Source organism: Gallinula chloropus (assembly GCF_964237585.1).
Source record: "Gallinula chloropus genome assembly, chromosome: 4".
Lineage (NCBI taxonomy): Eukaryota > Metazoa > Chordata > Aves > Gruiformes > Rallidae > Gallinula > Gallinula chloropus.
Window position 1 is genome coordinate 35,550,365 of NC_140088.1, and position 25,600 is coordinate 35,575,964.

A 25,600-nucleotide genomic window follows, 5' to 3' on the forward strand; every position below is an offset into this window, starting at 1 on the left:
CATGAATGGAATTCCCATGGAGAAGATACTGTTCTGGGTCTTCTCAAAGATGAAATACTTATCATATTGTCATCAGTGACAAAGTGCAGTTGGAGTATAAGCAAAATTAGGGCAGTAGAATAAATGAACTGAACTGTCATGCAATATATGTGCATGTTCTAAAGTCAGCACTATAGTTTGAATTAAGCTTGATGATTATAAAGTGGCTTTTTCTGTGTAGACTTGAATGAAGGAGAGAAAAACCTAGAAAGAAATAGAAGAAAGGAAAAAAAAATAAGGGATACAAATAGAAAAAGTAAACTGAGGCAGAAAGCTTACTGAAGTTAAAACATCTAACAAAGCACAGAGCATAAGACCTGTTGTAATTAAAAATGAAGGCAAATACAGCTTATAAGTCTCTGGTAGCATATGGATCTCAAAATGAGACTATGGAGATACAATTTAATGAAGAAGGGGACAAAAAAAATAACCAGCAAATATAGTGGGAGATATATATAGATATAATGTAGATTTCAGGAAGTTTGTGGGATTTGAGAAATAAGAAACATCAGGCAAAACCAAATGATAGCACCTTTAGAACTGCATTTCTGTCTGATATAGGTGATTAGCAGCTCAGATCTAGAAATGTCCTGGTTTCAGCAGGGATAGAGTTAATTTTCTTACTAGCAGCTGGTGTAGTGCTGTGTTGTGGATTTAGGATGAGAGCAATGCTGATAACACAGGGATGTTTTTAGTTGTTACCAAGCAGTCAAGGATTTTTCAGCTTCTCATACTGATCTGTCAGCAAGAAGGTTGGAGGAGGGGGTGGGGCGGTATGGACCAAGAAGCTGGGAGAGGACACAGCCAGGACAGCTGACCCAGACTGGCCAAAAGCATATTCTATACCATATGATGTCATGCTCCATATATAACTGGGGATTGTATGGGAGGTGAGGCAGCTCAGGGTCTGGATGAGCATTGGCTTCAGGTGGTGAGAAATTCTGCTGTTCATCACTTGTTTTGTATATTTGTTATTGTTAACTGTTATTTTCCTTTTCTGTCCTATTAAACTGTCTTTATCTCAACCCATAAGTTTAGCCTTTTTTTTTTATTTTCCATTTTCAATTCTCTCCCCCATCCCACAGGGGTGAGGAGGGTGGGGAGTGAGTGAACGGCTGTTTGGGTTTTTTTTAGCTACTGGCCAGATTAAACCACGACAAATGTCTAAAACTCTGACTGGGTAGAATTAAAAATATATATGCTGTCTCTGTAAATTATTATAAGCAGATTATTCCTCAGTACTGCCAGTGCAATTTTTCTATGTTTTACACGTCTGGTGTATGACTGGATGAAGTCTAAAATATTGTATGAAGTTGGGTAATTTGAATTTAGCTCAGCAATACTTTTCTGCATAATATTTTTCCCCAAGACTTGATTAGGAGCTAGTCTGCAGCTAATAAAGCTGGTTGGGTTTTTTGAAGCAGGCTGCTAATGTCTAAAGTAAGTTGAATATCCAGCTGTAGTGTGAATCTTTGCTTTGAAAGAGGACTGATGATCTGTAACAGCAGTGGGCTGTAAAATGTTCTAATAAACTCATGCTAATGGTGGGTCATCTCTTCAGATAATGATTCAACCTACCTTTTCCCAGCATGTCTGCCTTTTTGGTATTTGGCCACTTTCAGAGAAAAGGGAACGCTTGCTTCTCTGTAATTTTCCTGAACCAGTGATTTTGTCACATTAATTTTGGTATTTTTCTGTAAAACAGCGAAAGAGCTGCTGCTTGCATGGGCAATTGAATGGCGATAATTCAGCTTGATTAGACAGCCTCCTGTCCAGACCAGTTTGATTGGATAGGGTACAAACGGCACTGTGGTGGAGAAGCATCATCATTTGGTCTCCTTCACAGCTGCAACACATGATTATTCAGATTCTTTATGCCACAGATGAAAAACCAAACCAGAAACAGATGGGGAGAGAATATTTTTAGAAACTGTATTTCAAAGTATTAACAAGAGGAAGAGAAAAAGATTGCAGCTTCGGAGATAAAACATTTAAACCTGCTTGTTAAAGTATATTCAGTATTTTTTAAAAAAATAGATTCATTATAAATAGTACTGATCCCATAAATATTTTTCCTCAGATTCTTCCATTTCTATGTTACTTGTGGCCCAAATCAATGTAAAGTGCAAATTCTTCAGTTCAAATAGAAGTAGCTGCTTTAAAATAATATTTGTAGTAATGACAGGTGCTCAAATCACTCATTTGTAGGTTCTTGTTGTTTCTCCTGTAATTATTTTTTTTTTTTTTAATTTTGTAGTATTTCTCCAGGACTCGTTGTTTTCTATATCAGACTTGCTAGGAAAATGGAAAACTCGGTCTCTCAGATCTAAAAAAGCTTTTTGACAAGCTTGAAATGGTTTTTGTGATATCTTAAACTTCTCCACAACTATCTACCAGTAAGTCCTTTTCAGCCATCACAGTTTTCCTGCAAGAGGAGGTTATCCTTCTCCTCCATATTATAGTGTGAGAGAATAATCAGTTCTGCTTTTCTGAGCTGTGTTTGTGATAAAGATATTTTTGTGAAGAGAGGAATTAATTCTCTGGTTTTCTTGAATACCAAGTCTAAAAGTCTGATGAGGGCAAATGTTTTATACCTCTTTCTAATAGCAAGCCAGTGGTGCAGTCATCAATGCCAAGCAAAAAAAATCCCGACTTTCTACCTCAGCACTGAAGAAACCCCAATTATGTCAGTGTTGAGTGTTATTCTGGTCTTCTGAGAGCTATCTTCAGTGTCTTTGGCTTCCATCCTACAATTGCAATATGGATGCAATATGGTTTATATGAGTCTAATCTAGTGAGTTTACGTTGTGTTTTATAGGAAGTAAATTCTTACAGTACAAATTTAGAAACAAAATCTCTTCTAAAATTGTTTTATACCTTTGCCATATCCTAACCCAAATTGAATTAAGAATATTTGACTAGGAGAATATACACAATCCTCAAAGAATAGTAACTGAAATTTGGGTTGCAAGACATTTTTTATAAGACTGAAATATTATTTCTATTTATTATTTTTGTCTTGAGTAGAGAAAGTTCTGAAGCCCCCACCCGGTTTTAACTCTCAGATGAATTATGACATCGATTGATGTTTTTATTGTGTTCATGAACTGGGAAGAAGAATTGAGAAGCACTATGGCCTGTTGGGTTTTTTAAGCAGGAGCTGCTTTCTGCTTGGCTCCAAAGAGACACTGTAGCTTGGTGATGTCATCAGACTTTTCACTTCCACAGTGAGATTGTTAGTGTGGATAAAACTGACTATGTATAGATATAATTTCAAGAACTGAGGTCCCTAAGAAGCTCATCACTTTCAACTATTTCTGGTTTCAGTGAGGAGCAAGTTCTGAAAAGCTTCAAGTTACTTAGTTACAACTTCCAAATTGCCATACTTGGCATGCTCTACAACATTTTAATAGTGTTAAACAAACCCCCTTGTCTTCATTCTAGACCTAGCTCATTTCACCTCATCTATTTTTGAAGAATCATGATGATACTGCCTGATTTCTGAGTGCTTAAACACAGTTGAGATATGTTAAAATTGAAAGTTATAATTTTATTAGTGGTGTTTGACTGGTTTTCTTTTCTGTCTGTAGATGTACTGGGTAACTTTACCATGGTATCTCAGATGTTGAATTATCTTTTATTTTACATTTTGGGTGTAAACTATACAATGCAGTTGTTATTACCTACTATCAATTGTTTTACAGTGGGGACTAAAAATCTAGAGTTAAAAGCTTGAAAACCTTTTGTACTGAAATTCTGCAAAGATGTGGTTAAATACAACATATTTTCCAGAAAGGTTCATAAGCTAAATTGAGATATCACTGTGGAGGTAAGCAAGCAAGAGGAAAACGGGAGCAGGAAAATGACTGAAACCACAGAAGAACATGGTTAATTGTTATGTTCTAAACCGGATAGGGCTATAAATGCTGTTCCTGGTATAAGGGAATAGAAATTGTTCAACTGGCAGGGTTTCATTTGCGCATTAAAAATGATGGATATATACGTAAATATGTATATCCATTTTAAAATTTACTTCAGTATTGTACTCTCTTTCACAGTATGTGTCTCACCTATTGTCTTTCTTACTTAGTTTGACAGCATTGATGACATTTCTAAGAAAATTAAAAAGTTATGACAGATGGATAAGGCCCTGTAACTCTGTATGCTTTTTGTTCAGGTACCATACGTCAGCTGTATCTGCATAACTGGATGCATGTGAGAATCAGTTGTGAAGTAACCATTTACCATGCAAACACCAGAACTTCATTATATCAAATTTTATTAAATATGTACATGTTATTACTATTTAAAAGAACGAGTATCATTCCAAGATCTGCAAACTTCTCTCTAGCTTTGAGAGCTGCGGCAGAGCCTGTATTAATGCTAGTTTGAAAGCTGTAAGCTAATGCAGTGTCACTATGAATGACACAGCACCACCTTTGAAGGCAAAACTTCATCAGCTGTATTCTTTAGTTACAATACAATCGAAAAAAAAAATCTTTCCTGGCAATAATATATTTGTACATTGTTTAAATTTCCCAAGTGTCCAACTTGTAGGATGGAAGCAAAGAATTCTGTCATGTTTTGGATTCTCAGATGCTGAAGAAGGGAATTCGTACCAGAAACACCTGACGGTAAAGGCCGTTTAAAGGCAGAGAAGGGGGCACAGGAAGCAAAGAGAAAGATGCGTCCATCTCCTCTGCTGGTATCCAGCCAGGAGGTCGGAATATTTTTCTTGCTTAGAGTCCCATGGCCTCAGTGAGGATAATGCTTCCTATCAGTGACCCCCCTTCCCATCACCTCTCCACTAAACTGGTAGGTCAGCTTCTTCTTGACTTTCTTGACTTCCCCTGTCTTGCCATAGTTTCTCAAGGCCCGGGCCATCTTCTGGTAGGTCATTTTCTTGCGGTTGCCTTTCTGGATGCCCCAGCGATGCGCCAATGCTTCTTTGTGTTTGGAAGAGAACTGGAAAGTACCTTTTTCCTTGTCCACCCACCAGATGCTGTCCTTCATGTCTCCACTGCGAAGAAGGTCCAGAAGGAACTGATACAGACGTATCTTTTTCTTGCTGCCTGTGTGAGAGTGAGGGGAAGAAAGGCAGTTGGAGCATCAGGATTAGTGTGTCACTCCTGGTCAAACAGCAGAAGGCATGTAATTCATATAACTGTTCCATCTAGCTTGTCAGTCATGTAACTTCTTCAGTTTGCAACATTTTTAATCTGAAAGTAATCTGAAGCTAACCTGGGCAGGTTATATAGAAACTGACTTTCAGGTACTGAGCAGACAGAACCAAATATTTTTTATTTAAATCTGTTCCTTGACCTTCTTGTTTTGATTTTCCCATCTGTTAAGGAAAACTAGAGTAGAAATGGTGAAAGCCATTGTCATGCAGGAAGCCTGAAAGAGGCAAAAGGCAGAAGGAGGCAGTGGGAGTACGTGAGCAAGTGAGATTCAAGATACAGACACAGTTATGGTCATAGAAGATTCGGAAGACAAGAGAGTGCAAGGAGTCAGAGAAAGTGAAGCTCTGGCAGTGAGACAAATTACTGGCACCGCAGTTATATTTATTGACCTCATGATAATGTAAAGGCTGCTCAGCATATAGCTTGATGAAGTCTCTGTCTTCACTGACCTGTTTCTCCATGCATAATTCCAGGCCCAGGGTCCACACCGTCAGTCTCCCCATCTGATACCTCCAGTGGGGGGCTCTGCCTCTCTATGTCCTCCTCATCAGAACTGGGCTGTGGTGGAGAGGAGTACTGTAAGCACATCCGGGGCAAGTAGGACACCTTTGGGAGAAAACAGTCATAGAGGTAGGAGGCAGTGATAGAAAGCGGGGCATGGAGGTGAAAAATGGAAATGTTATGGAGAGAGATACAGAGAAAACAGGGGAAAAAGTAAGAGCTATATTAGATTTAGTGTAATAGTGTGTGTCATTTATAATAAATACTAGGTGTCAACATTTAAAGTAAATGCTATGCCATTAAGAAACACTTCCTGCTAGCAGTCAACTCACATGGACAAGATGCACCTTTACAAGAGGGAAGCAGGAATAAGGTTGTGAAAGTCACAAGCTTCCCACATGTTATATCCTATGCAAATGATTTTGCCCCTCTTTACCCATACGTCCCCAAAGCCAGCATTCTTCCTAATGAGTTTCTAATCCCTGTTGCCTATTCCCTGTGTAAAACTGCTTTTGGGAACAACTTTTTTTTTCCTAACACAGACCTTCAGAAACCAGTCTTTAAAATTTGAAAGAGCTGATCAGTTCTGCTCTAGCATAGATGCTTTGACTGGCTTTGTCTCTGCTGTCCCCTTCCTCTCAGGCTTAGTACCTTCTGATAGCAGTGAATCCCTACAGGACTGCATCCAGCTCTGGAGATGAGGTTACAGCTTCTTGTCCCAAATTTCCCTTGTGAGGAGGGAAATAGCCTTAGCATATAAAGGATGCATCATATTGGCTCATATTCTCTTTCCCTAAGTGGCGTTCTGAAAATTCCCAGTGAATGGGGATTTCTCATCTACAAAGCTAGAAAACTACTTGTGCGAAATTCTCTTGCTTTTATACAGTGGTCTTGTCAGGAACAGTGTGAAATATACCTCAGCTCTAGAAATACTCAGTTGTAGTCTGGTTTGTTAGGTATTGGGACCAGTTGCCATGGTAGCTTCATATTTAATAATGAGAAACAGATGAGGCTGAGGGGCAGGATATAGGAACCCAATTCCTACACTGAAGAAAACCAACCATCATGCCCCAAACCCAGCAGCATTATAGAATGTGATTTTTGTGAAAAGGGCCAGATCAGTAGTCCTGGATGGTGAGCTCCATTTGAATGGCTCTTTGTTCCCTCTGCCAAGAAATGATGTCTCAAGCCTGATTCCCTTCCCAGGGGTCCTTAGGCCCTGAAGTAGTGAGTGGGTGTTCATGAGTCACAACACCCACCCCATGTCAGGCTTTGCAGAACGGTGCTTTTACCAGCTTAAAATGTCCCAATAAGGAGTGTGCAAAGGGCTGGTTTTGGGGTGCAGCAGCTGGCGGTTAATGAGTTGGCAAATTGGCTGGAGCCGATCTGGCAGGAAGGCCGGGATTGGGTAAGAGTGTGTGTAAGCTTCCTGTCAGATCCCCAAGAGCGAAACTTCAGCCCTCACCACAGAGTCACCTTTAGCTTTTTACAGTTAAGAAAGCTGTGGCATCAGGGGTAGGAAGGAAGGGAGACACTCTGCCATGGGGGAAGGGGAATGAGAAGGTGGGACAATGGCTTACAGGGGAGGGAAACAGAGATTGGTGCCTCTGCAGAGAGGAAGGTTGTGGAAACTCGGGGGGCGTTTGGGGTAGTATGGCAGAAACAGCTCCTCTTGGGCTGGCGGACGACAGTAGAAGAGCACTGTGGGGGGAGGAGGGGCAGTAGTGTCTCACAGGCAAAAGCAGTTGCAGAGACCAACCTGGGGAGTTGAGTAATTTTCCCCATCTGCTAATTTTTTGCTTATGCTTACTTTACTCCTGAAACTAAGTGTAAGTCAACACATACAGTGTCATCAGAGTTATATTATATGGAGTCACAGAGGACCTGGTAGTTGTTTGAAAGAGCCAGATATCTAATACAGTTCTGGAGACAGAAAGCTTAAGAAACTGCTAACTGCTTTCCATATGCTGTGGTCTGTGGCATCCATATGTGAATTTCCTCTTCCTAAAGCTCTCAGTTTCCCAACCTTTTCCTTCATTCTCTCTTCAGAATGACTATTTTTTAATTTATTATTCAGTGAGACCACCTCTTGACAAGCTAACAAAACTTTATAAAGTAATCTTGTCCCAGAATAGCTGCAGCCTCAAATTTGATTTCACAAAGTAGTGCGCTATCAACAGAAAATTGGAGAGATAACCTTGCATGTTCATTTATTTGCAAACTGTAACTCTGATATTTCACGATAAGCATGAGTGCACTTAGTAACTGGCAAATTCAGCAGAGGATTAAAGCTTGCTTCCTGCTTCTGTTTCTTTGAAAATGCCTTGAACCGTAATAGGTATTGCCTAGGACTGTGTCTGAGGCACACCAGAGTCTGAACCTCAGAGCATGCTGAGTACAATTTGCATGAGCTACTGTAGATTAAAGTGAAAAGCCAAAGGTCCCCAGCTGGTAAGGAAGAGGAGGGTAGTGCTAAATTTTACCTACTAATGTCTTCTACAACTTGGTTTGGGGTGGGACAGAGACACAGTGCTCTTTATCAGAAGTTGCAACAAAATTAATTCTCTACCTTTCATCTTGAAATTAAAGATGATAACCGAGTAGAATGAAGTGGGATAAGCAGACACATTCTTTGTTTTTTGATGCTTCCAAAGAGATCCATAATGGGGCTAATTTTTATTCTTTGCCTTTGGATGGAAGTAACGGTTGGTCATTATATATTAGCAGTTGCAGCGAGCAACTGAAACGACTTGAAGCTTCCCACAGACTGCTGTTCCATGAAGCCTTTTTTTATATTTGTAACTTTCTGTTCCTAATTCTTTGTTTGTATCTACATCTTATATTCTATTCCTGATTTTTTTTCTGAGTAGTAGGTGAGAAGTTTGGTAGCTTGCAGTTTGACAGTTTCCTGTTGACACTGTTAATTTAATCGCTTTTTTCCCATGTTTTTGATTAAGGCAGTATTTGCATATAATTTGTATGCTTTGAACAAAGAAATCCCAAATGATAATTCCCATGCATGTAGTTTCTCTCACAAAACTTCAGCAATGGCACCATTATACGCAACACTGTGATCAGCAAACAGCTTTTTCTCTGACCTCAGTCCTACTCTGTCTTGCATTCAGCTTGCCTGCCTTGGGAAACTCCTTAAGACAAGATCACCCAGCTTTCTTCTTGCTCCCAGCAATGACTTTGGGCATATTCTTACAGGACCAAAAGTTACAAGTGATCTCCACACCCACTTTTCTCAGCGTCTTCATAGTACCCCTTATAATTTCAGCTTTAGTGAGAATTCATTGTCACTCTGGTGACTACTTTGACTGCACAACTAAGTAACTTTTTCTACAGGGAGACAACTGTCTTCATGTAAAATCTGAGCAGAGGGAAGGAAGTGTGTTTTGGCTCATGGCTTATCTACTTTCAGGTAAAAACATAAGCAGGTTGTCTTCAGCCTGTTTCACTGTAGTAAAATTACCAATGACTTGCATTTGTTAGTATTTCTTGTATGGGTCATGTAACATTTTCAGAGTTGCTCGGTAATATTTAATATTTTCTGACTACTTTGAGGCTCAGAATACTTTCCAGTAGTCATGGATACCCTTGCTATGACAATGCATAGCTTCTCAATTCCAGTTCCTCTGCAGAATTTCATTCCGAATTAAACAAAACTTTTAAATTTTAAAAACCTACACAAAATGCATTTATCTTTCTAGGCACAACTTGAGGAACATGACTCCTCATTATCCAGATAAAAAGAATGCTAAAGAAAATTTGTCCTGAGAATTAAGAGTTTTATATCAAGTGCTTCTGTAGTCAGAAGTGGTGTAATTAATTTCAGCAATCTCTTTCATATAACAATATCCATTTTGATGCATTATTTTCCTTACCCTTTAATTGTCATCCAAAATTCTGAGTAAGGGGTGGCAACTGTACCTGATGGTTGAGTCCAATGTGTGTGGTTGGGATTGCAGAATCCAAGACATGCATTTGTTCAATCTCCATGTGCCTGTACAGCTGCTGCAGCTGGGGTGGCTGTACACTCTGCAGTTCTGTGAAGTGGTTGTCTCCAAAGGTCTCAAACTCACTGTGCATGTGGTGTGGATGATATTCCCAGTAATGATCTAAAGAAAATAAAAGCAGATCATCTGCCATTACAAGAATAAGAAACATGGCATTCACCTGTCTCTCACTGGTTCCTACTCCTGCCACTATCCTTTCTGCCCTCTCCACACCATCCCTGTTGACCTGTACGTCTCTAGTGACAATCTACATTGGTCCCTGTAAAGGTAATTTTCCTAATCTCATAAATGCCTGTGGCTGAAAAATAATGCTTAGGCTAATTAATTAGGATAATACTCTTAGATGGAAAGATGGATTTTTATGATAATTTAGCACAATTTGCAGAAGACATTAGTACTGGCACCTGAGTCAGGAAAAGACTGTAGCAATCTTATATTTTCATTGTCGGAGAAACAAATTCTAAAGATATACATATTGTCACATGCTCATTACATTCTTCCTCATGGCATGAAACTGAGAAGATGGAGAAAATTTACAGGTTGTTCTGCAATTATCTTCATTTTACTCTGCTACCAAAATCTCAGGAATGCTTGAGAAAAGGCACAGTACTTTGCTAGACATGTAATCATGTGTTGAGGTCAAGCATTTTTCAGTACCAATAGTAGAGAATAAAATGATAAACTGTTGCAGCAGTCTGATGTACACTGTGGTCAGTGAGAAGAAATTCTGATGCAGATTCTCTATCTACATTTTATCTCAGTGGGTTTGAAATGTCTGTGAAAATTAGATTTTTTCAAAAATATAAAAAAGTTACTCAGATAACTAATGTCCTACTAACTGATTTTGTAAAAAACTTTTAAAATTAATTTCCACATAATTCTCAGGTTTACATTACTGGGTTTTTTTAGCTCAATATAAACCTTTACAATTTTTAAAATTTCTTATTTGCTTCTCAAAATTTAAAATCTGCAAGAGGAAATGTTGAAGCATTGCAAATTCTATTTCTCTCACAAATACAGTAGTTGCATGCATAATTATGCCCATTGTGTGCACTCTGTTTTGTTTTTTTAAAATCAAAGTCAACATCGCATCTTCTGCTCTGACTGAGCTAGAAACTAACCTTCCATCGTTTAACTTCTCATGAATCATTTTTGCATGGCTGAAATTTCTTTATGATATTCAGTGTAACAGTTCTAATTTATATCTTACTCTTCTGAGTTGTCTTCCCTTGTATCATCATAAATCATTTCTGTCCTACCTTTCACATGTTTTCAGATTTCTGTCATGCACCCTTACAGTCTACACCTAATTATCACTTAACCCAATTGCATGTATTTATCTCTCAGTCTTTCAATATGAATCAGTATATTCACCCCTCTAATCATACTTGTGCACTTCTCCAAGCTCCCTCCCAGCTGTTGACATCCTTCTGATAATGCAGTGGACAGAACTGAGCGTGTTGTGAACTTATAGAGGAACAGCTGTCTCGTTCTGCAGTATGATGTTATTGTGTATGACATTATCTGGATACTAATGTGCTGTGAATATTTTTACTTAAATACCAGTTTCATTCTTTCTCTCAGCTTCTGTCTCCTCATACTTCCCCACTTAGGTTTCAAACAACTTGGTCTAATCTCATTGAATATTTGAAATCCAACATAATGACTTTGAATGTGGCTACCTTTAGAGGGAACTGGGTGAAGTTTATACCAAACATAGTTGTACTGGGGAAGTTGTAAGCTCTTTTAGCTGCCTTTATGGATCAGGCCTGTAGATATCTATTTGGAGGCTCTATCAGCCCTTTTACCACACCAGTGTTTTTGTCCTTCCTGCTTTCAGATTCATGGCGGAACCATGTCACTGCATGTGTGTCATGGTTTAACCCCAGCTGGCAACACAGCACCATGAGCCACTGGCTCACTCCTTCCCACTATCCCCAGTGGGATGGGGAGGAGAATTGAAAAAAAGTAAAACTTCTGGGTTGAAGTAGACACAGTTTAATAGGACAACAGAGGAAAAGATTATAATAATGATAATAATGATTATGATTATAATAATATACAAAATGAGTGATACACAATGTAATTTGCTCACCACCCACTGACTGATGCCCAGCCTGTCTCTGAGCTGAAACCACACACCTGGCCAGCTTCTTCCAAGATTATTCACTGAGCGTGACATCATATGGAACATCCCTTTGGCCAGTTTGGGTCAGCCCCAGCTGTATGCCCTCCCAGTTTCTTGTGCATGACCAGCCTCCTTGCTGGCGGGGCAAGGTGAGAAGATGAAAAGTCCTTGACTTGGTAAACACTGCTTATTAACAAGCAGAATACCAGTGTGTTATTAACACCATTCTCATCCCAAATTCAAAACACAGCACTACATCAACTACTAGAAAGAAAGTTAGCTCTATCCCTGCTGAAACCAGAGCAACATTAAAGGGATGGAAAGATGCTTATAAAAGCACCCAGGGAGCTGCTGCATTACTTTCTAATTTCTTTGATTTATTGTATAGTGCTTTCTGTTGGCTATGTATGGATTTTGTAGCCCAAAGTTATAATTGCATGGTAGCACTTCTTTATGTTGTAGTGCTAGAGAAAATTAATTTTTTCTCTGGTAAAAAAATGGGGTTTATGGGTGCAAAGTACCCAGGTACTTTTACATTCACATCTGCTCCAACCCACGATATGGCAGTGTGTGTGTGTTTGAAACCACAGGTCATCTAAGGCTGTCTTCTGACAGGAGACTTTGGGCACTTTCAATCTGAAATGGTTTTGTTTAGTTGGAAGACTGAGCCACACTGACTCATGCTATTTCTGCATTAAAGTACTGCAGATTTCCCTAAGTAGAGCAAATCCATTGATCCCCCCTGTACCATGGTCAGCCATGTGTAATAAACTGTTGAGAATACATTTCAGGAGTAATCTACACTCTTCTTCCTTAGAATGACCTGGCCCTGCTACTTGTGCAGAATGTCCTCTGTCAGATGGCAACATATATCTCAAAGACCCCTTGTCTTCTACAACAAATGAGATCAATACATAATTGTGAGGAGGACAAAGCCCAGGTAAAAGTCTCTGAGGCTGTCAATGGCAGGTCTTCAGCTGTGCAATGTATTACTATTAGTAACTGTGGTGCCCAAAAGAGAGCACAGTACATTTCCAATATACATAGTCATGAGTGCATGTTCTGAATGGTCTACTTTTGATTCTTCTTAAATATTTTTTATCAGCAGTCATGTTTTTCTATTTCAATATAACTCCTACTTTTGGAGCCTATGACAAGGTTCCTGCTGACTCTAAAACTGTTCTTTTAAACTCTTTCTTGGGAAATAAACTAATGTATGGAAAAATATTTGTGCATATTCATGTTAATTATGTAATAGTTACCCTAGTAATTACTGATTTTTTTTTTTATTAAATTGTGGGCTGTTGTAAAAATACTCTAATAGAGTAATACCTATAGCACTGAATTTAAGGCTTTACAGTGACCACATAATACTAATACATTACAAAATAAATCTATGTCAGAAATTACTTCAACACAAACTTTTGTCCTATCATGACTTGAATATTTGGCCATAAACCCTTAATTCTTTCTAAATTATTTATAATTTCACAGCGATGCTTAAGAAAAACAGGTTTTAGCTACATCAAAAGAGAAATTCCAAATTCTGTCTCCACAAGCTCCTCTGCAGTTAACCATTCTGGCTAAGTTATTGTAGATGAAAATATTCTTTAAAAATCTAAATATCTGTGTCTGCAGTTATTAGTGTTAACAGCAGCTGTTTACTTCTGTGTTCTCCGTTAGTGTTGTATCAGAATGCATAGTAATTTTGTTATTTTCTCAAAAATGTAAAGGTGGAAGGAAGAAAAAAGAGAAAAATTCTAGAAATGGAAAGTGTCTATTATTTGGGTAAAAGAAAATGTCATTAAAAGCCAACCTATAGCTATACAATGGAGTCATTATGAGAAATTTCATATGAAGTGAAAGAGGATGTGAAAAAAATTCTCCTTTATAGAGACATGGCAATCATGTTTGTTTTGGTCTTGTATGTAGTGAAAGGTTAGAGGAAGGACAGTCATGAATTCTGAACTCCCATGACAGAAGGAATGTTGGGAAGCAATAGCAGAGCTTAAGGCAACGTGTTAATATTCACCGTGGAGGTAAATTCTTGCTCTACAAGTAAGAAAACATAACTGAACTTTGTCTCAGTCATGTTCTGACTAATGAAAATTCACAGAACGTTAGGGGTTGGAAGGGACCTCAGAAGATCATCTAGTCCAACCCTGCTGCCAGAGCAGGATCACCCAGACTAAATCACACAGGAACGCATCCAGGCGGGTTTGAATGTCTCCAGAGAAGGAGACTGTGGGCAGCCTGTCCCAGAGCTCCAGCACCCATGGGAACTTTTTCCCCCTCCATCACCTCAGTGAAAAAGTTCCCATGGAACTTCCTCTGCTCCAGCTTGCAACCGCTGCCCCTTGTCCTGTCGCTGGCCATCTCTGAGAAGAGCCTGGATCTGTCCTCCTGACTCTCACCCTTTACAGATTTATAAACATTAATAAGGTCACCCCTCAGTCTCCTCCAAGCTAAAGAGGCCCAGCTCCCTCAGCCTCTCATAAGGAAGGTGCTCCACTCTGTTAATAATCTTGGTGGCCCTGTGCTGGGAGTTCTATGGCCTTCTTGAACTGAGGGGCCCAGATGCCTTTGCTCCTGTTTTAATAGATAAATAATGTTAGAACCAGCAGTTAGAATACTGAACAGGCTGATGGTAGGTGTTTATTTTAAAGCAGAATAACAAGTTAAATCTGTATCATGCAGTGCAAAACCACGCAGAAATTCATGAGCCAGCTCTTGGACCGGAAACGTGAGAGCTCTGTCAGCACAGCATTCTGCCTGGTCTAAGGAGATGCCAGTGTTGACATGGCTGTACTTCTGAGGTCTGAGCTACACTGCACAGCTTAGATGTTCCCACTGTGTTTCGCTCATCTGAAGAAACAGACCAAGGAAAAAAATAACATAGAGGAAATGAAAAAAGTATTGAAGGACACTGAAAACTTAATGTCTTTGTTCCCTACAGAATTGCTCTTTGTTGAGGGAAATGCTGTGCTCCTAAGCAGTGCAGCAGTCTTACCTGTAATGACAGTAGGATCTCATTAGCTCTCAGTTTACAAACTTCATGATATTAATAATGCCAACTGTTCAAAAATCTATGAGTCATGACCCAGCAAATAATGAGAATGGCTTTGAACTGAGGGGATTTTTCAATGTAGTTTGGAGTTCTTTCTATTTTCCATATAGCATTTAAGACTAGGGTTCAAATGTTCGGACTTTCCTCCTCCTGTGTGGAGTAAAATCCTAGTGAAATCAAAGCTGAGATTCTTAAATGATCATATTACTCCAGGAGGTGGGATGAAAATCAAATTGCAGCTCATGAAATCTAGTTAGTTTCATGAGGTTAGCAACAAAGCAAAAAAAGATCAGCATTCAGCTTCATACAAAAAGTGATTTTTTACTAAACCAATAATATTTAGTAATAACTTAGAGACAAAGCTACGGTGGAATTTTGTAATGACTAAGATTGCATTAGTGTTACAAAATATACTGTGTTACACTTACAGGCTTACTAGCACACAAGCTCGGGGTAGGGTGATGGACTAATACATGATCACTTGAAGTAGTTCTGTCCTGCATGACTGTGTCTTTGTGTTTATTACAGTATTTACAAAATAGTTAAACTACAGTATACACCATAAATGCACACAATGCATGCTGTCATGAACATATGGGTATTCCTATGCCTTGTGCTTGCTTGATAAATTTAGCACTCACTTATTGGCAATGATCTCCTACGTATTAAATTAGTGACACACTATTGTGTATACTTTACTGCCTACTCATGTAAATATGGAATAAGGGTTGCCTTCAGCATTATGTTCTAGAAAAATTACAGTAATGCATGCAGCACAAATCTGCAGATAAAGATATTGCCATCTCCCTCTCACAAAATTAATTTGCTAGCAGTGAGAGAGATAGTCTGACACTTGAGCAAGACCTATTTCTTTAGCACTCCCTTATCGGCAAAGTCAGAAGCATTATTCTGTCTTGTAGTAAATATTTACTTTATTATGTAGCTTTTCTTTGATGTCCATAGTGGTACTGAGTAGATCTGCAAAATTGCTTTTTATGTTTTCCAGTGATCTCACTGTGCACCCCAAGTTGAACTTCTCTCACAATCCTGTCCTACTTATTTCTTCCTTTTTTCCTATTTAATCAAGTTCCAAGCTCTTTCACTTCACTTCACTGCTATCACTACAGCACTTTATTTATTCTTTTCCTCTGCATTTTTCAATCATTATGTTGAACACCTAGTAGATATTTCTAGAAGTAGTTTGTGATGGCCCTTTCCTACTCTTCTACATGGCTCTTCTCAAGAACCACTGCTTCTGTCGTGTTAACAAAATGAAAGCCTAAGTTGGATTTGTCAGTGTTTATAGGAAAGAAGCACAATGTGTTAATTTGGTTTTGTTTCCCCTTTGTGTTCTTTGATTGTTCATTGCTCTTTTGGACCATGAGCAATTCAGGAAAGGATAGGTCATATTAAGTATTTAGACACTGCCAACTACATTACAGGTGCTTTCATAAATAAAAATTTTATTGGAATGTGCAGGCTGGGATTAAGTTGTCTCTTCCATAACCACTTACTGTAGGAGTTAAAACACTAAACAATTTTTGGGGGGGGGGGGGGGGGGGGGGTCTTTAGTGCAGCACAATTTTAGGAAAAGACAAATTTCTGTGCGTTTAAGTACTACTTAGTCACCCACACAGGTGACTTTCAAGTTTTTGTGTTCAATATGATGAGTAAAATACATGTTAATGATCAGCCTCCCAACAGAAAAGTGGGCACTAAACCAGATGGGATGATAAGACTATGAAAGATAAAAGGATGTTGTTGCTAGAGGTAGCCTAGATTTAATAACACAAAATTTATTTCCCACTGCTTTTTCCTACGTGGCATCTTTTATATTTATTGTTTAATTGTCACAATTGCCTTCTGAGATAATAAATGTTATCCTCATTTTATGGGTGTGTAAACAGGTACGTGTTATAATGTAAAAACCCTGAATTTCCCTATGGAGTTTGCTGGGTTTGATTAATGTGACTTGACAGATGCCATGAGCTAACTTATAAAACCTAAATTAATTAGTCTCCAGGTGTTAAGAATAGCAGAAGTGTTTCTTGTATGCACAACAGAGAACAAATTTAGGCAGGAAGCTCTTTCAGATAAATGTTGCTTAGAACAATCCTATGCTGTAACTTGGTGTCCCTTTAAGGTATCTTCTCTTGCCACCGATAAAACAGAGCTATACTGTGAAGTTGTTACAGGTCTTAAATTAAGCAGTGATGGGTCTCGTTGTTATATCAGTGGGAGTCTTTTAGGGAAACTCCAGGATCTGAAGGGACTGCCACAAGTGATACAGTAGAACGGTGCTTTTCCTTCCTGAGTCAATATTGACTCTGATATTTCCAGGGTGGTGTTGCTGAGCCATTGTATTACACGAGAGACAGAACTGACAAAGCAAGACTCTCCCCTCTGCATTGATTTAGAGTCCAGTACCCAGATGACATGAAAATATAAAGGCACCAAAGCTTTGGAACAATAAATAATCATGCAGTATTTTTATACTGAGCTAGGTTTACGTACAAACAGCTACAAGGAAGTTTTACATAGATTTAGAGAGGAAGTACTGAAGGAAGAGTGAAAGTTAAAGCTAGGTGTGGCAGCATGCAAAAGAGATCAAAAGAAAGAGCGAAATATATGGAGTTGAAAAAGGCTAAGTACCAAAGAAAAGTTGTCAAAAGGAAGGCACAAATAGAGTATTGTACCACCTAAATCAAACAGGAATCAGAGATGAGAACACAAGAAGAGAAATACAGTATTGTAAACTCAGGTCCTCAAAATGCTCTGAACCCAGCAGAGTGCTTTTGATCTGCAGTGAAGATAATGAAGGATAAAGATCATGAAATCCCACCTTCCTGGCACTACACTGAATGTCCTAGAAGCTCCTTGCATCATTCAGTACGTTCTGAAATTCTCTTTCTGAGAAACCGAGTTGCAATTGCTGGGTTGGAACAGTGCCATTAAGCAGAATAAAATATTGTTGGTTTCTGATTTGAAAGTATATACATTATAGATCAGAGAAACATGTTGGTTCCTTTCCTGAATGTTCTAAATCTCTTACTTTTAGTACCCCATAAGACTTTATGTGACAATGAGATATATTTTTAACTTACCACCATGACTCTCTCCATCACTGTTGAGATATTGGTAATAGTCATGGGGCTGTCGGTAGAGGTCTGACTCATAGGGTACCATATCTTCAGAGGGCTGTAAAGAGAAGAGGAATTTTTAGAACTGTAAGCTTACACAAATACCTTGAAAATTATTCATAAAGTTATTGAAGGGGAGATGCCAACACATTTTATATTGCCTAGGGAAAGAAGGGGGAGGCTTCAAGTTCTTATTGAATCAGCAGGAATAAACTCCTTGACGCCAAACACTGATTTAATTTTTTTTTTAAAGTAATGAATCTCTTTAGATGCAGTCTCTGTGTCAGAGCTTGCCCTGTGCTGTTGCAAAAGTTCTTGATATCCTGCCCTCCAACCTTCTGTGGATACTACTTGGAGAGTTATTTTGGACACGAGGCCCAAGACAAGATGCCATTTACCAGCACAGCAGGGAAACCCTTTCTTTGGTAGTAACAGACGTTTATTATTATTCCTCCTATACATAAGAGAAAAGAGAAATTTGTCTTGGCTTAGCATATTATACTGAGTGTTTCTATGAGGTCTCACTAAATGGTGGCAGTTCGTAGGAGGATTATGATGTTGACAGAGGACATAAAAACATTGTATTTCTCGGGTTTTGTTCCAAGATGAACTGAAAATGTTTGTTGGTTCAAATTGGCTGCAGGGGGTTGTTAGGTATGCCCAGAGAAGAATTAAAAAGTCCAAATGTGGGGCAGATACTGAGTTGTGACTTACTGGATGCTCAGCTGTAGAATTAAAGTCCTCTCTATCCTCTTAAAACAGGTGATAGAGGGTGACTTTCCCACTTATCTTCCTCCCCACACCTAGTACTCTGCTGTTGATGCTGTTATAATAGTGGTCTGTTTATTATTAGTTGTGCACAATTCTGCTGCTTCATTTGAGGTTTGGCTTTGTCCTGTTCCAGAAAGCAGAGTTGAAGAAGGGCAGTATCCATCACAGGGTTTTACTACACTTTTGTCCAATTAAGTTTGTTACAATATTTTCTTTCAATCTGAACAAATTCTTATAGCGTCAAAAGCAATGTAGAACTCAATTACCTTCTTCCTTTTTGTTCTGAAAGGAAATAGTTTCTAGCTACTAATATAAACATTTTTCTTCTGTTAATTTCAGCATAACTAACTTTAAATAAAAGGACAAATATTTAAAACAGCATGATAATGAATATAATGGAATTTTTTTATGTTCATATGTTTATATGTTCATATGCCTGTCTGTATGTCTCAAACTTTATTTTCCTCTATAAAGGTGTCTCATTTTTGGAACACCAGCATTTTGTAAGCTTAAGTTACGGTGACAGCATGCCAGAAATGCATGCAAGATTCTCTCTTTCTTCCTCCTCTAGACTACTTTTGAACATGAAACCTAAGGCAGCAACTTGCCTTTACAATCCAGATGGATGTGGTAAATAAGCAGGTGGCAAAAATTTTTTTTCTGGTGAAGACTGCATGAGAGATACTAGTCCTCATTAACTCAACTCTGTAATTCTTCTAGTTAACTCCTTCATTCTGTTGGAATTTGAGGATTTAAGGATTGTCCTTTTCTAGGGATGCGATTTCTGTGACATTGAAGAAATGAGACCAAGGAAGAGACTCCCAGAGCATTAAGACGTTAGAACCACCCCCTCCCCCCAAAACACTAACAAAAAAAACAACAAAAAAAAGCCTTTGAGAAATTAGTTTGAGCTTTGGTAGATCCTTAGTCACAGCTGTGTGCTATACTAGTGTATCCTACTAAAGTACACTGGTAAGATTGCCTAAAATGTCGTGACATCCAGAATACACACTAACTGGTCATCAGATACATGGAATATTCAGTGCCTCAGGAGTAAGTCCAATGCCTGCCTATCAGCTCCCAAAGTAATCTGTGGTGGTGAATAATTATTTTTGGAAAATCTTCAGAAGATGATAACCCATAATGAGGTCAATCTAAGGGAAAAACTAAGTGAAAGGTGAAAATTGTCACTTAATTGTATCCACAGCAGAGATACCAGTGAAGGGATTCTTCTCATTTCTGGACTCCAAAATGACAAAGGTTCAGTCTCCCTTTCCAAGACAATATCATTGCAATAGAATTGCCCTTCATCTACACAGAGATTTAATGGGGGGTATAACCTGTTTTCCAGATTTCAGAAGGGTGGTCAAAGGAGACAGTACAGCATGGATTCTCTCTGATGCTTCTGGTTTTCCTCTACATATTTTCCTGGTGTTCTCTCTAATTGTGACTGATTATATGCATTCACTCATCCCCATTCCTTACATCTGTGATGTGCTCTGATCTCTGACAAGAAGTAGTAATGAGACTATGTTTTGCTTTCGTCAGGATAAAATTCTGAGTGGAATTTTTACTTTTCCTTATCTTTGCAAATTACTTCACACCCCTAATTTCCTTTCCATAAATATATGCTTCCTGTTAAATCATGTCAACCTGAAGGATGTATGAAGTTTTTGCCTTCATATTCAGAATTAATAATTTTTCATAACTCAAAGGAAAGCATTAATATTCTGTGAACAGAGTCCTCAACTTCCAAACAGAAAATGCACATCATACTAGTTGGAAGAAATGTAGGTTAAAAAAATCATATAAATGTGTATAGTTTGAAAGAAACATTTTTTTTTCCTTTCAAGTAAAACACTAGAAGCTGACTGAAACTGGAAAATTTTTCCATACGTAAATGCCTTAAAGTTTGCAGCTCTCATAAATATTTAGCCAAAAGTAAAGCCTGTCAATATAGGCCTTATTTGCTATGTATAAGATTTCCAATGCTATAACCAGAGCTTTACCACTCATAACTTTACACAAGTATATCTTGGCAGGAAGGTCAAGCATCAGTCCAAAAGTAGGTAAACAACACATATTTTAAGCACAGGAAAGAACATTTGAGTTCCTAGTTGTGTTCTTCGCTTATCTCTCTTTCACTAAGATTTTCCAAACTCCCCGATTTCAGTCCAACATACTGTAACAGGCGACAGTGTCCAACAGTCTGAGAACTGAAAATGAAGCTAGTTTTACAAGTTCAGATGTGCATTTAGTGAACAGAACTAAGTGACAGTGTGTTTAAAAAGTGATTCCCTTAATATTTATAGACCTTGCTGACTGCAAAGAAAGCTGTAGACACTCAACATCTAAAAAACAGCCTGCTTTTACTTACTATGTTTTGAAATCTGGGACTTAAAAAACCTCTTTATTGTCAACTGTAGGAATTTTCTTCCTTGTATTTGTTTTCTGCTCATTTGATAAAATATCTATGTGTATTCTTGTCACCTCATGTAACCTGGATCAATCCACAGAGGACTTGAATTGGCACCACTTTCCATCTTGGTGTCAGGTCTTCAAGGGTACTGATACAAGTTTTGGTATCATAAACTTGGTAAGATGGGTGGTCTGAGGAGACTTCTCTCTGCTTATCCTATGGGAAGGTGGAATATTTTCCTGTATTCATTAGAGAAACTGTTTACGAGAAACCTTTTTTATGTTGGGGGTGGAGGGGTGTTGTTTTGTTGGTTTGGGAGTTTGTTTGGGGTTTTTTTGTTTGATTTGTTTTACATTTTATTAAAAGTTTATTTTCTATTTAGAAAGAATAGGTTTCACCATGCATTGCTGTTGCTTCTTGTACCAATCTTCACTCGCTTGCCCCATCCTTCTCTGGAACCTCCCCACCCACACACCATTTCATCATCTTACTCACTGATAGCACTTCCATGACACTGAGCTGTTTGTTTCCCCTGACAAAAAGCAAAGAATGGCTTATGTTAGAATTTAATATTTAACTGATGTCAATGGCCATTTGTTCTGTCAATTGTTTTCATGTAAAAGCATGACAGAGTTTTGTTAGCAGCTCATAGCTGTGGTCTGAAGTTGGTATCTCCTTTCCTACATGCCATGAGGTGCAGTACACTATCTAAAACCATATTCCAATCTCAAGCAAGTGGTCAACAAACAATTCTTTGTTTGCAACAGACTTTGATAAACGGAGAGTTGCCTCCATCTACTTTCATTGCCCTAAAATCAAGGGGAAAACCACAAACCTACTTGGAAAAAGCTTGGCTGGTTAAGAGAGATATAAGGGCCTCGACTGAGTAGCAATTTGAAAATTCTTGTTATTCACCAACACTTTATCAGATGATTCCAGGTGATTGTAAATTCACTAAAAGTTGATCATTTTTTGTTACACTGACATAATTATTCACTGGCATGTGATTCAGAAATATTCCACGCAGTTTCCAATGATGTGCTGCTGAGACAAGTTTTAATGCCAAGATTAGCCATATTTCCTTGGAAAAAAAAATACAGTATAACTATTTTAGAAAAGATGAGTAAAAATACTAGCAGGATCCTTCATTGGGCCAGGCTCACTGAACCATGCTGGCAACGCAATTGTGTGGAACAGAGCACTTCTGTGGGGCATTTTGTTCTCATACAAATATACTTCCATTCAAAGCTGGGATTTCTATAGGTGTCTACATATAACTGGGGACCTCTTTAGGCAAGGTGCTTGAGTTTAAATTTTTTTGCCTCGCTGTACAACTAGATTCTGTCATGAACTGGAAGACATGGGCCCAGTTTGCAGAACTTTTCCTAACAAAGTTCCTGGTCTTCAGAGAAAGATGCAATACTCCTAAACTATTTGAGCACCATTTTCCAACTGAAATGTAAGAGCTTTCTGGCATCGTCAGAAAGCAGTTGCTGACCCACCCTCAACTGAAAGGGGAGGGGCAGAGGGGGGGAAGTATTGCTTCACAGAACCCCTTGTCTAGAAACAGGCATAAGTCTCCCCTCTGAAAAAGTCCCAGGAGACACAGACATTTAGAATGATGCCATGTGGGGATCTAAGTGGCAGCGCTCAAAGTGCATTTAAAGCAATTTTGAAAGCACAAGCCACGAAATTAGTGAATTTTGGACATTTTAATCACAAAAATAAAACCCAAATTGGCCTGTCAAGTGCTCTTGTAAGACATAATTGTATTTTCACTGCCTGTTCTATCACTCATGTGACAGAGTTCAGCCAGAATGTTAACTGGAACACAACTTAGACTATAGGCCAGACTGTATTAGTTTTTCATTCCATTCATTCAATGTATGCACTGGAATTCAATTAAAAAAAAAAAAAAAGGAATCCAGAAAACTTAACTAAGAGTGATTGAGTGGACGGAAAATTAATATTTTTTTTTTTTTTAAATAGGGGTGATGCTTTCTGGGGTAAGGGCAAGATTTGTGTTTCTTTTTAATTTTTTTAAGCCAAACAAGTACCATATTGAGAAATTTCTGTGTACTTCTTTCATTTTCTTAGTTTCTTTTCAGATTTCTATCCTAATGCATTTACAGTAGATCCTATTGGGCAACTCAGTGATTTAAGAAAAAGAGAATGAAATAAAATCTTTAGGGTCTTCTCATCTTTTGAGCAGATAGGGGATTTCAGAGACTAATGATGAGCTGGGAGAATAAATGTTCTCAGAAAAAGAAGACATATTTTTTCAGGCAACATGGACACCAAACATGAAAGTAATTCAAAGGGACGTATTTCTGGGTGAAAGATATGCAACCATGTCTCTAGCCTTCATTAGATGGGACAAGACAAGAAGAAAACTTGATACAGATTTTTTTAAAAGGACTCTTGGATCTGTGTTATCTCTATTTTCTGAACACATATAACAACAGCCATAAGTCATTTACCACATAAAAAGCCAGGTACAACACTTTATCTGATATCTCTTCAGCTTCTACAAACTTAATAAATTCTAATTAAGGCCTCTTTTACCCATTCTGCTTCAAGACTCCCCACTAAAGTCTGTTTCTGAACAGATTAATGACATTGCGTTCTTCATAAATAATAATTTCTGAACTCACCATATGATAAATTACAGCAGTGTAACAATGCTTCAGAGTTAGAAAGGACAGAAACAACCTCGTGAGCATACAGAAAAATGTGTTTTACAGAAAGCATTGAAAGACACAATTCAGGACCATCGCTTTTCCCCCCTCATTCACCAGTTGCTTTTTCATAGCGAGTGAATTCAAGAGAACTCAATCCATATTTGCAAAATGCCATAATTGCAAAGAGCAGCGTCCTAAAATATGCAATACATAAAATCATTCAGCAACTGTTTTCTTGCATATTGGTAGATAGTTAAATACATAAACTATGTCAGAGACTCCAGATTACTAAGAATTACAACCTGAAGAAAGATGGCCTTCTATTGTGAAGCCAGCACTGAAGAAAAAAATTGACTGACATGCTGTACGCATACTATACAAATCTGCGAAACAAACTGAGATCAAAATCAGACACAAGTATATGGAGGAAACATTAATTTCCCATTCATTGCAATGTTGTCACTGGCTTTATATATTGATCTAAGCTCAACTTCCTGGCATTGCAAATACAGACCAAAACAGAGATATATTCTTCAGTAATGTAGCCTGGTTTATTTTGCCTTTTGCTACTGAGCCCAATGATCCATACTAGAATTAAAACCCGTATACTCACAGGGGGAATGAGGGGAAATCCTTCCATTTTGCAAGCTTGCAACATTCAGCCAACTTCTGAGTGAAATTTTCTTAATTCAGTTTTCAAACATCCAGGATAACTGACTTGAAAAAAATCACATGAAAGAAAAACAAGAAAGAAAGAAAAAAGAAAAAAAATCGAGATCCTTGGACTCCGTGAAGTCCCTTTGCAGTGATGGATCTCAGGGTAGGAGAGGGACACTAACAAGTTTTCATAGTTTGCCCTAATACATTCTGAGGTGAACTTCTTCCCGAGTCGTGTGTGAAGTTCCTGATTTTATCAAATGTCTGTAGAAGGGAGATAGCCCTTGGGTCTATCAGTGCGCTGTGACGACATGGTTTTCAGGCCGTCACCCGTTTGCATAAATCTCATTTCAGAAAGCTGAGCACTGTAACAGGAAGCCTGCCCTGAGAGAGATCTGCCATGGGCAGGTGCTTATTGTATAATCAGCAACCCAGAGCCCGGGCCTGCTACCAATAAACAAGCATATGGGTGCAGTGCTCTGTGGAAGGCTATGTGCTTCCCAGTGTAGATGAACCATAACGATGGTGCTGCTCTCTGGTTTAACGATGTATCATAGAGACATGGTCCTGGCAACCTCTGTGAGGACAGTGCAGTGGCATAGGCTTTCTTTAATAATAGTCCTGTGTCAGAATTAGGTGGCAATACTAAATAGAAAAGAAAAAAATGAATTAAAAAAGATGGAGTTTCAAATACACAGACTTGGGTTAAGCCTGTGAGACTTTCTGTGTAAAATCTGCAACAGAGCAAAACGATTCAGTGAAGGATACCTAGTCCTCTTATTTGTTTATTGTGATTTCTGGTGGGGTTTCAGTGAAGGATACCTAGTCCTCTTATTTGTTTATTGTGATTTCTGGTGGGTTTTTTTTTCTAGCTCCTACAAGGAGAAAATGAGTGGGGGAAAGGAGAAAATATTACATGTCCCATGAAATGACCTGACTTCTCTCAGATCCTAACTGCCTTCAACAGTGAGTAGAGAACAAGATTTTTAGACTTG

At 38.4% G+C, this 25,600-nt stretch overlaps 1 protein-coding gene across 1 annotated transcript; it reads right to left on the minus strand.

The window, feature by feature from the left end:
- Positions 1–4,301: 4,301 nt before the first annotated feature.
- SPI1 (Spi-1 proto-oncogene) lies at positions 4,302–24,690 on the minus strand. Its single transcript, XM_084263334.1, has 5 exons — positions 24,562–24,690; positions 18,042–18,135; positions 9,657–9,844; positions 5,672–5,828; positions 4,302–5,111 (listed from the first exon to the last, which is right to left on the minus strand). The coding sequence occupies exons 1-5, from the start codon at positions 24,604–24,606 to the stop codon at positions 4,795–4,797; spliced, it is 801 nt and encodes a 266-aa protein (XP_084119460.1). The 5' UTR covers positions 24,607–24,690; the 3' UTR covers positions 4,302–4,794.
- Between the last annotated feature and the right edge of the window lie 910 nt (positions 24,691–25,600).

Bases quoted from the DNA above. Each gene is read 5' to 3' on its own strand.
- SPI1 (XM_084263334.1), bottom strand. From the start codon at position 24,606: ATGTTGCAAGCTTGCAAAATGGAAGGATTTCCCCTCATTCCCCCT. The intron at 18,136-24,561 runs GTGAGTATACGG...TTCTCTTTACAG, and splicing joins GATTTCCCCTCATTCCCCCT to CCCTCTGAAGATATGGTACC. The intron at 5,112-5,671 runs GTCAGTGAAGAC...ACTCTCACACAG, and splicing joins AATTATGCATGGAGAAACAG to GCAGCAAGAAAAAGATACGT.